The following is a 15444-nucleotide window of genomic DNA, read 5'->3' on the forward strand; positions in this document are numbered from 1 at the left end:
GGGAAGCCAAGCGAGGAAGAGGGGGTGTTCCCCGGGTGGTGACATACAGCATTCTTTTCACTTGAGGCATCCGAGCCCTAGGAGCTGCTGTCTCCCCTGGGGAATATGACATAACCAGAGGCGGGAAGGGCCTCACAAAAACAGACCGGTGTCCACACATCCTTCTCCAAAGGAAGCCCCTTCCCATCCTGTGTGCGAGAGCTCCCACGTCCGCAGAGATTCAAACACCACCCTGTCTCCAGCCAGACAAACAGCCCAAAGCCAGCGATCTGATAGGATGTGTTTATATTTACATGGTACGTTTTAAAGCAATGGCTACATTGGTCATACATATTAGAAACCATAAAAAAAAGTTAAGAACTAAAATGTACATCATACACTTGTATATATATTTTTTTACACAGAGGTAAAAAGGCTTATTATAAAAAAATCAATACAACAGGGTTTTTAGTATACAGGTAAAGAATGAATTATGCTTCAGGCACTTTAATTTGTTAATGTGAGCAAATAGCTTCATAGTTGGGGGCAGGGGGGTCAGGGGAAGCTTCCAAACAGAAAATCTTTTGGTTAATGTTTTGTTACCACAGATACAAAAATAAAATCTGAATAATTTCTCTCAGATGACTGACGTTAAGTATGGCAAAGCTGACTGGGAAAATACTACACACTGTGGCTGCAGTGTGGCAATTAGAGAGACGTATTTACATAAAATGTCCCCACAGCTGTCCTTGTGCCCTTAACCGCTGCCTTCTTCACAAACCAAAAAGGATACGCGGCCTAAGATTCACTAGCATTAACTCTTCAAAGGGGTGGAAAAGGACGAGGGGTGAAGGAAGATAGATGATGGCTAGACAGACATGGCAAACAAGAAGCGGCCGGAATAGGTGTGTTCTTACTGAAATAAATAAGGACATTTGCACTGAGGTCTAACAGAACATACATTAGTGTTGTGCTTTGTAGAGAGGAGACCTTGAGAAAGGCCCTGAGGAGACGCCTCAGGATGGGGGTTGAGGTGGGGGAGAAGATGGTCTCTCAACAGCATTTGGAGGCTGGCTGAAGGTTTTCTAGATGTTCTCCAGGCTGGGAAGTGGTTCTTGTCTTGCACCACCAGAATAATAGATCTCTGCTCCCTTCCCAGACTGGAAGACCCAAACCAGTCACTCCAACAAACAAAAACACCTACCAAACAAACTCATAAGCACACTGGGTATTTACATGGATAATCTGAGGAAGAAATGCTAAGCACTCTCAGGTAAGCTGAGAACATTCCCATGAAGGTAAGCGTAGCCAGCACTTTCCCAGTATGATTAGCAGACTGGGAAAAAAGTCCCTTTCCTTGGAGACTGATGTCCTCTGTGCAATAGAGGAGGGATGGTTGAGGGGGCGGGGAGTGGGGAGAGAGGAATGAGGCTGTGTGCTCAGCTGGCAACAACCACAGGAAGATCATGGTGGGAAGAACAGCTGGCGTAGACAAGCCTGTCCCCTATGCTCCCCACGGTGTTCTGATTGTACAATGCTAGGTATAGGTAACCACTCTTCACTTTTTTTTTTCCCTTTCTGCAGAAAGATTTGGCTATTCCTTGCAATATATTAGAAAAATACTCTTTTCCAGCTAATTAGAAGCCTCCTACGTGGCAAGGCGACAGGCGGACCCAGACTGCTGAAGTAACCATCTGTGCACTCAAAGTGGCAAGTCTGGGTTTGGGGTTGCAGGAGAAAGACACTTAGGCATTGGAAGGGTTTTTTATATATGGCCTTGTTTTTTCCCAAGTATAAACGAAGAATTTGGTGACGTGAAATTGAGTCCAAAATGAAAACAAAACGACAAACCCATGAACAGAATGCAACCCACCACTCTTCAAATTGATGACATTTAAAATCTCCCCCAGTTAATAGAAAATAGCCACTGGGGGGAAAGAAAGCTCCTTTAAAGTTTTACTTACCACAGCCTTAGTGTTTCTTAACCGGACCATGTTCGGTAGAATACCGGTTTGTTTGAAAGAGACTATTTGGTTTGCAAAACAATGAGCAAAATTTCTTACTTCATTAGCGTTTTCTTCTGGTATTGCTAAATTTTTACAAGTGGTGGTGACAGTTTTAAAAAGATCTACTTTAGGGTTACTGGGGAGGCTCAGAGAAACCTGAAATCCCCTTTCTAGCCCTGGTCTGAGAGGATACAATGCAGTTTAAAGGATTTTCCTGATTCTCACAAGTTAATCTGAAGTTAAGGCTCAATTCTCAGTCATTTTAGGAGTGAATGTTTTGCATCAGTGAGTAACTGACAGATTTTGGGGGTGGTGGTTGAGAGAGACAAGATGATGGGCTCTAGACAGAAACCGCAGCTTACATGGGAAGTTTGGCTTTAGAAACGTTAAAGCGATCTCGCTTTGTGGTAGAATTTTGTTAACTAGCTCACCTCCTATACATAGTAACTGACTGCAGGTTCAAAAATACATCTGGTAGGGTTTCACCATTATGACAATCCATTACCACAGGAACCTGAGGAAGCAAGCTCGTTAGCAACAGGCAAGCTAGAACCAAGAGGAAGATGGCCTTTGGAGCTCTTGGAAAAAACCCGACAAAACCCACCAAAAAAATCAGCAGTTCCTGCTGCAGGCGCCTTGAAACTGGACGAGGTGAGCAGGAAGGACATGAAATCAACACCTGGATGAGATAGTTAGCTTGATTATAGATTGTTAATAATACAGGAGCATCTAGGCAGAGGGTCCTTTCCTTAGAACACTGTGTGCGCGTGCCTGGGTGCGGCCGATGCAGAGTGGGCGGCGGGGGTGCAGAGTCCTCCAGGCAGGCTCCCCAGGCTGGAAAGGCGCCTTGGGTACCCGGGAGCGGCGGGAGAGATGAGAGGATGTAGAAGACGAGTCCCCTTGGGGCTGTGGACGGGAGGGGGTCGGGAGGGAAACCGAGTCACACGGCCGCTTTGTGCTTCCCCCCGCAGCACCTGCACATCACTCCGCAGTGGTAGCAGGCTCGCAGGGGCAGGTAACAGCACATACAGGGGGCCAAGAAAGACAAGGCAATAAGGGCCATCCACCGGAGGCAAAACTTCTCGTCGCTGGTATCGCACGAGCACGGGTCTGTATAGTCCCCCTCGGGGTCCGACATACAGTGATAGAGCATGCTGTCTGCGCACCACATACAGCTCACCCGGCGGATGCAAGTTCTCACGGAGTCGGGGGCGTCCTGACAGTGGCCCCTCCGGTTCTCCTCGTGGTTGAACATGTCCCGGCAGTACTCGCACCGGGAGCGCTCCCCGTCCTCTTTGCGCCTCCGGGACTTGCCCCGGGAGGGCTGCGTCTTGATCACGCTGCCCCCACGCCCTTTGGGGTCTTCGCCGAGGACAAAGCCTGACGAGTCCATGTAGGGGTAGTTGTAGTCGTGCTTGGGCACCTCGCCCTTGGCGAAGCGCACGTAGGAGTCCGCGTCCTCCGTGGGGTCCAGGTATTTGCCCCTCACCGGGGCGTGCCGGTAATCCTCGTAGCCGGTCATCCAGATCTTCTCCCGGGGGTTGATGCGCACGATCTCCTCGTCGTCGTCCGGGAAGCTCACCTGGCGGTAGGGTCTTGGCATCGGCTGCCCCCGGAAAAAGGAGACGTCACTTTATCGCAGCAGCTAAACAAACCAATCTTCAAATAATGCATCCTTCACCTTGGCAAAGGGCATTTTTTGAAGAAACGGACCTATCCTGTACTTAACAGCTTGTGGGTCAAAGATGTATTTCAAATTGTGAGTCTCAATCCCTTCCTGGGTCAGGAAATCATGTTAATGGGTTGACCGGCATTTCCCCCCTTTCTGTTGCAGTTTAGCCATAGATGTGGGTAGGTATACACACTGTGAGAATAAAGTTTGCAATTCCAGAAGTTGAACATGCCCAGATCAAAAGCAGACCTGAGATGTCCCTGGAATATCCTTATCTCCTTTCTGTGACCTCCCCCCACTAAGGTGACCAGTGACTGGGCATCATGATTTCTAACAGCTTAGATTAGTTTCACCTGTTTTTGTAGGCCATCCTCTCTTAAGACTTCTTTTTTTCCAGAGAAGCAGAACTCTGGAGTGCACTGACCATTACGAGGTAAGTACATTTGTGCGTACTTAACAAGTGCATACTAGTCCATGATATAGAATGTGTGTCTCACTGTGGGTCATGTTCAAAAAAGCAAAAGTGGATACCAGGGACTATGAAGGCTCACAGGTACCTTGTAATCTGGTTGGGGAGATAAAATGCTCAAATACACAGACGGTAAGAGTACAAGTTCTGAGGCCAATGGTGTTTGAATCCTGCCAGGATCTCACAGGTGGTGAGTGGCAGAGTGGAATCTGAACCTGGGATGGCTGGACCCAGAGCCATGCTGTCTAGACTTCAAACCTAACCTGCATTCTCCCTTAGGATGAAACTGTTATCCCTGGGGTTGTCCTCTTATAGTTCGCATTACTGCCTTGTCCAGAGTAGCAGATGCTGAATACAGTTATTGAGTGGATCCAGGTAGGCCTGCCTTGCACAGGGTATCGCAGTTGTGGCAGACAATGAGATTTCCCACCTTAGAAGCCCTTTGAGCATGAAGGCTTTTTAAGGAATGAGAAGCATGGCTTTGACTGGAATTCAGACTATAGAATTTATTAGCAAGTCGCTAAGCCTCAGACTTCACTTCTCTAATGATCAAACTGCATAGGGCTATTGTGAGAACAAAGAGAAAGCATCTGTATGGTGTAAGCACAGGCTCTGTCACACAGGATGCACATGACAACTGTTGCCAATACTATCATTATAATATTATCCTAGAATTTAGCACACACTAATTAAATTTACCCATCACTTCCCACCAGACTGTGAGCTCCTTGAGGGCGAGGGCCACGTCTCACAGGCTTTGTCCTAATTCCTGCCAGATTCTTGACGTCAGAGTTTCCCCAGCTTTGGAAAAAATACAATCCTGCAATATTTCAAAACAAATTTTGGGAGCTGACACAGTCTTTGCTATTAATTTATTTTGAAAGAGAGGCAAAAAGTCAATTCCCATCTATTGCTACCATACTGTGATTTTAAAAAGAATATTTTCATGCCAAAGTATTAGGAAGCACACACCCGATAAAACAATTTTGAAAAAAAGAGTCATATAAATCTAGCTTTATGTTATAAAACCTCAGTGCCTCGTGCTTTTTCTCTTTTCAAAGCAGACTGGTGGCCACATCACCCACATGGGCACCAGTCCACGCCCCACAGTTTGCGAACTTGCTCCAAAAAACAGCCGCTGGGTAAATATTTGTTGTATTACTAAATTCCAGCTACAGCTCCCCAAGGAAGCTGGGGCCTGCAGCCCATGATGCCAGGCCTTTGGTCCAAACATACAGTATTCTGTGGTACCAATCGTGGTTCTGTGCTTTCACACCCTTTGGACAGAGGAATGCAGGAGGCAGGGTAGCATCCTGGGTGAGCAGAGTCTGCCATCTAAATCTTATTCCACTAGGGACCTTCTTCCTAAGCCTCAGCCTCCTCATCTATCAACTGGGGATGCAGAAGATCTGCTTATGGGTAATTTGTGAGGATTAAAGGAGATAAACCGCATGAAGGGTTTGGCAAGGTGCCTGGCACACAGAAAACTCTTTTGAGTGAGGGTGAGTTGCCTGTACCACCTCCAATATGGGGCAGGGGAACAGAGTAGGCCTAGGCTCAGGCATGCTGCTGGAGGGCAAGGCAGCTGTTTCAGATTGTGAGGTCACCCCTGTGGCCTCCAAGGAACAGGATCCCCGCTCACCTGCTCGAGGTGATAGTGGTCCGTGGGGTATGGGTCGTGGAGGTGACCCAGGGTATAAACCTTCCGGTGCTCACAGGATGTGGGGGAGGAGATTGTGCGAGTAGGTTGTTCCCTCTTCTGAGACGAATTAGAAGAACTGTCTGTAGCTGTCTGTGTAGAAGGAGGTAACCATGAGTTAATTAAAAACAAAAACAAAAACCAAGTCCCCCCAAAAACTAACACACCGTCTACCCCCACTTGTGGCATCTCGCTGGACTTCCCGAAATCTTGAGTTTATCCTGGCTGTGGGAGGCAGGAGGACCCCTGAAGGGCCTGGTTGTCTAAACACAACGGGCAGAGAAACCCAGCCACCAGCCCCTGGAAAGCTGGGTTTGTTTTCTCAACTGTGGGAGCAGCGACCGGCTTCGGGGCAGGGCTCACCACACCAGGCCACTCGGGGGTGTGTTCCAGTTTGATCAAGAATGGTCACTCGTTTGTGGCCCTGGTTGTAAGGTCCTTGGGCAAGCAGAGGAAATGCAAACAAGCAAAAAATCAAACCCATATGTTTCTTCGTGGGGTTAAGCCCACCCTGGGAAAGTCTCAGAGATAAGGATACCTCAGGGGTATCATGGGTACTGGCTTTCCAGGAAGAAATTTTGTAATCTTTGGCTTGGAGGCAAGCCTGAGGGTCACTGTCTCTGGGGGGTGAGAACAGAGCCGTTTTCCCAGTAGAGGTGACTGGGAGCCTCCATGAAGGTATCTTAGGAAGGTGATCAGATATCAGAATAGACTGTGGCTGTGGGCAGAGCACAGGCCCCCTTGTCTCTCAGAACACCTCGGGTGCTTCACACCCCCAGGTGATCCCAGGTGTGATGGTCACTTTCCACAACCTTGGGGCCCAGCAGCCACATGCTCATAAAAGGCTTTGTCAAATGCAGCTAGCTGTTGCCTTGAAAACCAGGGCCCCTCCGAATCCTATCCTCACTCCACCTTCTACTTCCTTAGAGTAATGGACCCTTCTTTTATTTGTTTATTTTCACAAATGAAAAGATTTTCCTTGATATCGAAGTGTCCTATTTCTGGTAAATATCTAGAAACTCCTTAGTTGTTGCTTCTCATTCTTATATCCCCCTTACCCCATATGCTTATTTATATCCTTTTATTTTACTGTTTTTTGTTAGTGTCATCAATCCTTTCCAGGGCAAGGCAAGGTTAAGACAAATAAGACTTCTAAGAGTTATCCTCCACCCCTCCACTACGTACACTTATAAAGTAATAAATGCTCAGGAAAATAGGAGTACAAGTATTCAGGAAAAAGAAGAGACACTCAGGGACTTCTCTGGTGGTTCGGTGGTTAAGATTCTTTGCTTTCACTGCAGAGGGTGTGGGTTCGATCCTTGGCTGGGGAACTAAGATCCCACATGCCGTACAGTGTGGCCAAAAAAGAAAAGACACCCGTGTTTCCACTATGCAGCACAACTGATGTTAATTTTTAAAGCTTGGTGGACACGTGCAGCATGCTTTTGGAAACCCAACCCTCCTGGATTTTTAATTGTTTGGTTTGTGTGATGTGGGGGTGATGCCTGTTTCCAATCCCACAATCTAGTGGCTAATTCAGATATGGACACACACTTCTCTCTGAGGCAGTCCAGAGAGATTTCTGATGGCCGGGTCAGAGAAGATGCTTGTCTCTATCTCGTTAAAAGCTAAGGGTCCTGTAGTCTAGAATCCTGGTGAAAGTGCAGGGAAAGAAAGAATCTGAGGATGGAGTGAAGCAAAAAAACCAAGGGAAGAAGGATCCCACAGATACCACTTGAGCTTCCGGATCCAGCCAAGCCTGAATCCTGATCCACCCTAGGATGTCCCAAAGAGAGGAGCCAATTCCCTTTGGTAATTTAACCCATAATGCACTGGGCTCATCTGTTGGGTGCACTTTCTTTTTGTTACTGCTGATTCCTTCTCTGTGGCAGCCTTCCACCTACACCACACTCCTGGCCTCTCTCTTGTCCCTTTCACTCCTCTCCACAGCAGGTAGAGTGGAAAAGGGTGTTCAGAGACTGCTACTTCTCTCCTCTGCCTCTTGGGAGCCACCCAACTGGCAAATAGCATGTGCTGGCAACCTTTCTTGGGACTGTCTGGTCTACTTGGAAGGTTGACGGCCCACCTACTGTGGGGAGGGTATGGAGACCCAGCGCACACGTGCCTGGTAGGGCAGGTCTGTCTGATCTCAGGGTCCAGTCCTGGGATGTCCACTTCCTGCAGATGTAAGCTGGGACTCACATCGTCAGTAATAAAGGGTCTCTTCACTTTTTTTCTCAATTGGTTCAGAACCCTGATAGGAAAGAGTTGCTACTTACCCCTTAAATCCCAGGAGCTGAAAGAGACCAAGCCAAGACACACAGGATTTTTACTTCCTTTCAAACTTAGGTCCGTGCTCTAGCTCTCACCCACCCTCTTTCCTTACGTCTTTGGAGGTACTGCTGCTCTCTTTAACACATGAGTGATTGCAAGTTGACAGTACAACAAAGCATACAACCCTTCACAGTCTCATACTATGTGAAGGCTTATGATGTGCCAGGCACTGGCTACACGTGAATATACCACTGCAGGTAAAAGATCGTCTCCACGTCATACACAGGAACACAGACACCTGAAGAAATTCGGGATCCTGCCAACTGTGGCAAGCAACCACTGGCAGAGCAGGACTGAAATGCGGCCCCCGTCCGCCAAGCCCAGTGGGAGCTCAGTGCAGCACGCTGCGGCTTATCAAGCCCAGGAGAGCCACCTGCTTTGTGCTCATCTTGATGAGATTAACACAAGTACAACTTTTCCAAGTAGGACGATGTGCCCCACTTTATACAGACCCAGATGGTAAGGGGTGGTGTCTCAGAATACAAAGGTTTCTAGAGATCTCAGTAAATACTTTCTGAATGAGTAGATAAGGGCCTTTCTGTATGATTCAAATCCAAGGGTTAAACTCTTTATCTAATTCCCACGTGACAATCACATCTTAGGTTAGAAGCTACCTCAGCATTAAACACTGTAATATGCACTTGGCATTTAGTTCTCAGAAACCCAGTTCACACATCACGGTCAGCTCTGTGTTAGTCATCTGTTTACGCCAATCCACCCTGTTTTCTGTGACCTGTGTCCAGGTTAACAATGTATGGAAAAATCATTCTGAGAAATGAGGCACACCCGGTACCACCTAGTCATCCTCAGCCAATCAGACGCCCCCTTCTAATGCTCCCAGCCTGCACCAGTCTCTTCCCTTTGCAGAGTCAAGTGCAAAGTTTCCTGGACCATTTTCTGACAATTCAGAGAACGTGAGACTGAGAAAGGCCTTTCAACATCTCCTAATCTGATGACAAATCTCTACAGAGGAGCAGGGCGACTGAGGCGGGCTATCATATCAGTTTACTGCCTCTCTCCCCGACTGCTCTGGCCTAAAGCATGCAGAAGAGGCTCCATCGGAAGCTGAGGCTTATTCCATATCTGTGATATCAGATAAATCTTGTCAAGAGGCAAGTGTCTACCAGCAAAAGGAATGTACTATCAGGGTATTTCCAAGAAGAGGCAAGAGGAAAAACCTTTCATCACATGCACCTCTGGACGAATGCCCCCGTTCTCTGCTTGTGGAAGAAAGCAGCCATTGGACTATGTACAAATGCACCTCAACAAGCAAGATTCTAGAACATGCCTGCCACTTGTGCGCACAAGCTAATGACACCCACCCACCTACTAATCCGAGAGCTTCACCTTCAACCTGGAAATACTGGCTGCCGTTTTCAACTCGCCTTCCTGGTGGGGCGGGGGAAATCTCTGAAGTGCTGTAGGTGTGAGCTCAAGAAGAACAAAAGCAGAGGTCCTCTGTGCTGGGGGACCTCAGACTGCTTAGTGGGTTGGCTTCGGTGCAGGCTTCCTGAGTCAGAGAGAGCCGTCAGAGACGGCCTTTGATGTCACCCACTGTGAACAAGGCCAGGCACTGCCATGGGGTGCCGCCTACTTGTGGGAGGTCCCGTGCGACATGAAAGCGTGAGCACAACCACTGTTACACACCTCCGTGTGTGCTGCCTGAAAGCCTTGCCTCTGGGTCTGACTCCAGCTCACTGTCAATGCCTGCTATTAAAGAGATGGCCAATTAAGAGGCCTGGAACCTAATATGAAGCACCGAACAACAGAAATGCAAGGGAATGTCATAATGCTAAATATCATATCATGGTCTCAATCCAGGCAGGCTAGATTTGAATCAGTTCTCTGCTAAGTGTAAGTTGTCTCATTTTGGACAAGATGACCTCTAACTCCAGTTTTCACATCTGTAAATGGAGCTAAAATTGTCCTCAGGGTAACTGTAAAAACAAAATGAAATTAATCATTTCCATTTTCTAAACAGTTACTACTGATTTTATAAAAAAGTTACTGATCCTGTGATCTGGTCCCCTTGTTTAACTCCTTATAAAAGTTCAAATGTTTTATCCAGTGATTCTCTGGCTTTTTCTAAGCAAATCCTATCACCCACAAAAGATAGTCTGGTCTCCTTTCCAATATTTGTAACTTCCTGTCTTACTGTATCTTTGCCAAGGTTTCCAGCATGATGTGGAAAAACAGAATGGCTCTTGCTGTCTTGAACTTGACTTTGATGGGACAACTTCTAACAATTCTCTATTGTATATAATGTTTCCAGATAACTGGAGTGGCTATAAAGTTCCAATGTCTCCTTGTATTCTAGATTGCAAAGTGTGTGTGCTCAGTTGTGTCCAATTCTTTGTGACCCTATGGACTGTAGCCCACCAGACTCTTTTGTACATGGAATTCTCTTTTCAACCCAGGGATTGAACCTGCGTCTCCCTGCACTGGCAGGTAGATTCTTTATTATTGAGTCACTGGGGAAGCCCAGATTGCTATGGATTGTCACCAAAAAATACTGGTAACCAGATGGTTCTTCTGTGTCTATTGAGACGATTATGGTCTTTCACCTTTGTTTCTTTAATGTATGAATCAAACAGTTAAAGCTTTTTAAATATTAACCATCTTCACATGCCTGGGATATCTACTTTACTGGTCTTTCATTAAATTTGTTTTAAAAATATTTGATGTGATTTGGTAACATTTTACTTTAAAACTTTACATCTACATTCATAAGTGAGTTTGACTCCAGTTTTTCTCTACTTGAATTCTTCTTGCCCATTTTTACAGCAGGGTTATGCTAGTTCTGCAAACTGAGTAGGCAGTGTTCCACCGTTTTCTATACTTTGGGGAGTTCTTTCTTTTTTAAAAGTATAGTTGAATTACAATATTGTGTCAGTTTCAGGTGTATAGCAAAGTGACTCAGACACATATATATTTTGTCATATTATTTTCCACTGCAGGTTATCACAAAATATTGAATATGGTTCTTTGTGCTACAAAGTATATCCTTCTCGCTTATCTATTTTATGTATGGGAGTTATGTTTTTTAACCACCTAAATTTAGTTCTCCTTTTAAAGGGTATACCTTTGACTACATTTTCAAATTTTTCTATGATTATAGAAAAACATGTATTTTGAGTAGTAAGCTTTACGTGGCCTGGTTCTAAAGCCCTCTAACAAGGCAATAAGACAAGACTTTAATAAGGAAACACAGGAGGCTGAGAAAAGAAAGGAAGGAAGGTGGAAGCAAGAGTCAGAGGGTACAGACATGAAAGAGTGGATGCTGGGAACCTGCAAGTAATAAAAAGAGATGCGACCAGCCTGACCAAGTCCACACTGGTAGCAGAAAACACTGGAAGGCTGGCAACCATTCATTTTCTTCTTCCTCTTGGGGATGGAGACAAATGGGACGAATGCCACCTCCAGAGAGGCAGGCACACAAGTCCAGCCACTTCATCCCCTGTGTCCTCAGGAGCACATGAGCTGTTGTGAACACACAGCACGCAGAGCCGAGCCTGCTCCGAGCAGCTGCTTCTGGAGGGTGACAGGCCTACGTGTTTTGCATAAGGCACAGAAAATAAAGTGAAGACACTGCTTAAGAAGCCAATCTGCGTCATCCAGGAATCATACAGAAACGTTAAGCAAAAATAGTACTTCCCGGAGAGAACTGGGAAACCTTGGCTCCAGGCCAGGCAAGGATGTATGTCTTGGGATAGTTGTTGAAGCTCTGTGGGCCTTTGTCCTCGGGTGTAAAGTAAGCAGTTGCCCTGGATGATCTCCAAGGTTTCTTTGAGCTCTGAAAATTGTATGTGTGATCCTTCTGCCTTCCTCCTCAGAACGTTACAGAGGAGTTTGGCTAAGACTATTGCTTAGTTGATGAAGAGCCACAGGATGTATGTCAGCTACACCTCAATAAAAAAATAAGTCATCGCCACAGGGGAAAGAAAAACTGCAGGACTGATTCAGATTAATAAAAGTAGGACTCTGCCCTGTCTTATAGATGATTTGTTTATTTATTTTTTTGGCTTCCTGGCTTGGGGGATCTTAGTTCCCTGACCAGGGATTCTACCTGGGCCCTCTGCAGTGTAAGTGCAGAATCCTAACCACTGGATCGCCAGGGAATTCCAGATATTTTGAATTTTTAAAGATGGTTAACTATAGTTATGACCCCAATTTGTGTTATTTTTATTGCAGCCTACCACTAAAATATATTTCAGCCACTGATGCCACCAAAGCAATATTCAGTATTCTTCCTATTGCAAGGGTTTCCATTTTATTTACACACATGAGCATTTGAAAGTAAAAGTGTGAAAGTGTTAGTAGCTCAGTTGTGTCTGAACCTTTGTGACCCCTCATGGACTCTAGCCTGCCAGGCTCCTCTGTCCATGGAATTCTCCAGGTAAGAATATTGGGGTGGGTAGCCATTCCCTTCTCCAGAGGGTCTTCCCAACCGAGGGACTGAACCCTGGTCTCCTGCATTGCAGGCAGATTCTTTCCCGTCTCCACCTTGGATAGCAAGGTGGCACTGATCACATGGAACTCTGCCTCTCAGGAGACAATAAAGTGGATGGATGCGGGTGTCAGGAGGCTGCTAGCTCAGGTGATCTGGGGTTGAACAAAGCAAGCCTTTGCACTCAGTAGCTATTAGAATGGCAAGCCTATCTATGGTCAATCCTTTCTCCCTCTGGTAAGCAGGAACTTGTCCCCCATCTGTCAACAGGTCTTTGGGAACAGGTAGCACTGGCTCACCTGTCCTCAGGGCATACACTGGTTCCGGGTGTTCTCTTTCAAAGAGGCAAGTAGAGCAGGAAACTGGGCTAGCCAGCAAGCAGTGTGGGTCTAAGAGAGGCAGCTGGTGGGGGGACAGGAGATGACTCTGTCCTAGAGACTCTAAGACATTATCCCATCCAGGACCCAGAGGAAGAAGTGGGCATTTGTCAATTGTGAAACCAAAACAAAACAAAACAAAAAAAATTCCCACACATTAAAAAAAAAACTTTGTTTCTCAATTTTGAAATTAGGTAAAATATTGACATGAAAGGAAAGGACTCTCAAACCCACAGCTCAAGTTTCACTGGCAGGGCTGTGAGCAGGAAGTAGGTTTTGGGTAACCTTGAGCATGTACTCTGCATGAATTAATAAAATGGAAATACTAGTATATTACTATCCACAGCTTAAACAGATGAGATAGTACATGTGTAAGCAAAGAAAGACCACAAGCTGGTGGGCTAGCAAAATGCCTCTGCCCTTCCTGAAACTGAGAGAATTTCAAAGCTTTTGTTTGAGCCTTAGACATTTAAATGCTTTAATTTAGCCACTGTAGGTATTACATATTGAATAAAAGATCCTCTGTCAGTATTACATATTGAATAAAAGATCCTCCTTTTACTATGCAATGTGAGCTTGATAATTATTGGCATTCAGAAGATAAAGCAGCTCTCATCTGTCTTCTGAGAACTTCCATGCCACCCTATGTAGGGCTGGGTCTCGGCCAGCAGCATTTACGGGATGCTGTTCCCTGGTGTCACTCACAAAGCATAGCTATTCTTCCCCCTAAAACATTTTTGCTTTTCTTAAGACACCACCATAGATTAGTTTTACTAAACTTTGTAGAATTTATATTTTCAACCTATTCAACCTTTTACTTATTCTCTCCCTACCCCGTTCTATCCTAGTCCCTTAATTCCAAGGGTAGAAACAACAGTTTTGATCAACTGATCTTCTAAAATGAGACTAGGGCTCTCAAGAGGGCATAGGAGAACCCCACACCACACTGGAGTCAGCTGAGGTTTGGAACCAACACACTAGTTGAAAAGTCCATCACTTAGGTGGCTTTTTGGCAATGATGAGAATATGGTATATTTCATATATATGAAATCTACTGAAACTTATTGAATAAACATTTCCCTTTCTCAACGTTCTCTGAAAGGCAGTAAGCAGATTTGGAGTTTGCATTCTAGGTGAACAAAGGATGAAGCTGAGCACAAGTTGCTTCACCTCTTCAAGTCTTGGTTGATTTTATCTGTAGAAATGGAAGTGTCAAAAATGTTTAGAATTCCAGCCTCTCCCCAGCCTCTGAACTCTGCCTAAGCAGGAGTCACACATCCCCTTTCCAGACTCCCCTGGTGGTACGGTGGCTAGGAATCCGCCTGCCAATGCAGGAGACACAGGTTCTATCCCTGGTCTGCGAAGATTCCATGTGTGGCGCAGCTAAGCCCAGGTGCCGCAACTACTGAACCCTCGAGCTGCAGCTACTGAAGCCCATGCACCTAGACCTGTGCTCGTCAACAAGAGAAGCAGTGCAGTGAGACGCTGGAGCTCCGCATGGAAGGGGTCCCCTGAGTCGCAACCAGAGGAAGCCCAAGTGCAGCAATGAAGACCCAGTGCGAAGAAAAAAGTTAAAAAATAGATAACTAACCCCACCCCCACCCCCTTAGAAAAACAGAAAACAAACCCCACTTATTACAAAATTGATGGAATTGCCTCTGGATTTCATGTGTGTTGGGGATGGATTAATTGGAAAACAAACTCAAGAAAAGGGAAGTTCTGTGGCACTCTGCACTCTTCTGCTTCTTAAGTAAAAGCTTGACATTTACAAAATTCCACAAATTTACTTTTTCTACTTAATTAAGAATGAAAATAACCACAAGTTGCAAAGACTCAAAAGCTCACCTAGGGGACACACACACACACACACACACACACACACACACACACACACACACAAAACCCTGCTGCTTCACACTTTGGTTTCAACTACTTGTTCTAGTCATACTTTAGAAACACCTGGGGTGGGCGGGAGGGGTTGCAGATGTCATTAGGAGCAAGTGCTCGGAATAGCCAGAAAGTAATCAGATGCAGCTGGTGATAAACAGGATGTCACCAGTTCAAGCGCAGGGCACGAGGAAGAACTACATTTTCCAGTCTCGAGCAAACACATGGCTAAAAGCTGATGATGCTGTAAAAGACATTTTTCCTACACGAAGGAGGACTGCCTACCCGAGAAACTAAAGGACGATGAGACACTGCAAATAAAACCAGCCTTTCTTAACTGGGTTCTAGGAGAGAATTCCAACCCACACAAGATGCTATGAATGACTTCCCAGTGCTGCAAAGGACCGTACACAGTGCTATTCCAGGTACACGGAAGAGAAGGTAATTCATTAGAGGATGGATGCTGTAAAGCGTGAGGAATCCTTGTGGAGAAAGGCTGCCCAAATCCAGTAGCTATACTGAGGTGGGAGAATAAACCTAAAGCTTTTTTAGGGTATGCCTTCCTATTGCTATT

At 45.8% G+C, this 15444-nt stretch overlaps 1 protein-coding gene across 3 annotated transcripts in view; it reads right to left on the reverse strand.

Annotated features, from left to right (window-relative positions):
* Positions 1–268: 268 nt before the first annotated feature.
* SPRED2 (sprouty related EVH1 domain containing 2) overlaps positions 269–15444 on the reverse strand; it is a 123825-nt gene continuing 108649 nt past the window's right edge. For all 3 annotated transcript variants that reach the window (XM_070480264.1, XM_020888273.2, XM_020888274.2), the window contains 2 exons: positions 5769–5918; positions 269–3591 (listed from right to left, as the gene is read on the reverse strand). In XM_070480264.1, coding sequence (XP_070336365.1) covers positions 2926–3591; positions 5769–5918 — 816 coding nt within the window. In that variant the 3' untranslated portion in view covers positions 269–2925. The remainder of the gene's footprint in view (positions 3592–5768; positions 5919–15444) is intronic.

The sequence above is a fragment of the Odocoileus virginianus genome, chromosome 2 (genome assembly GCF_023699985.2).
Source record: "Odocoileus virginianus isolate 20LAN1187 ecotype Illinois chromosome 2, Ovbor_1.2, whole genome shotgun sequence".
NCBI classification, from domain to species: Eukaryota; Metazoa; Chordata; class Mammalia; order Artiodactyla; family Cervidae; genus Odocoileus; species Odocoileus virginianus.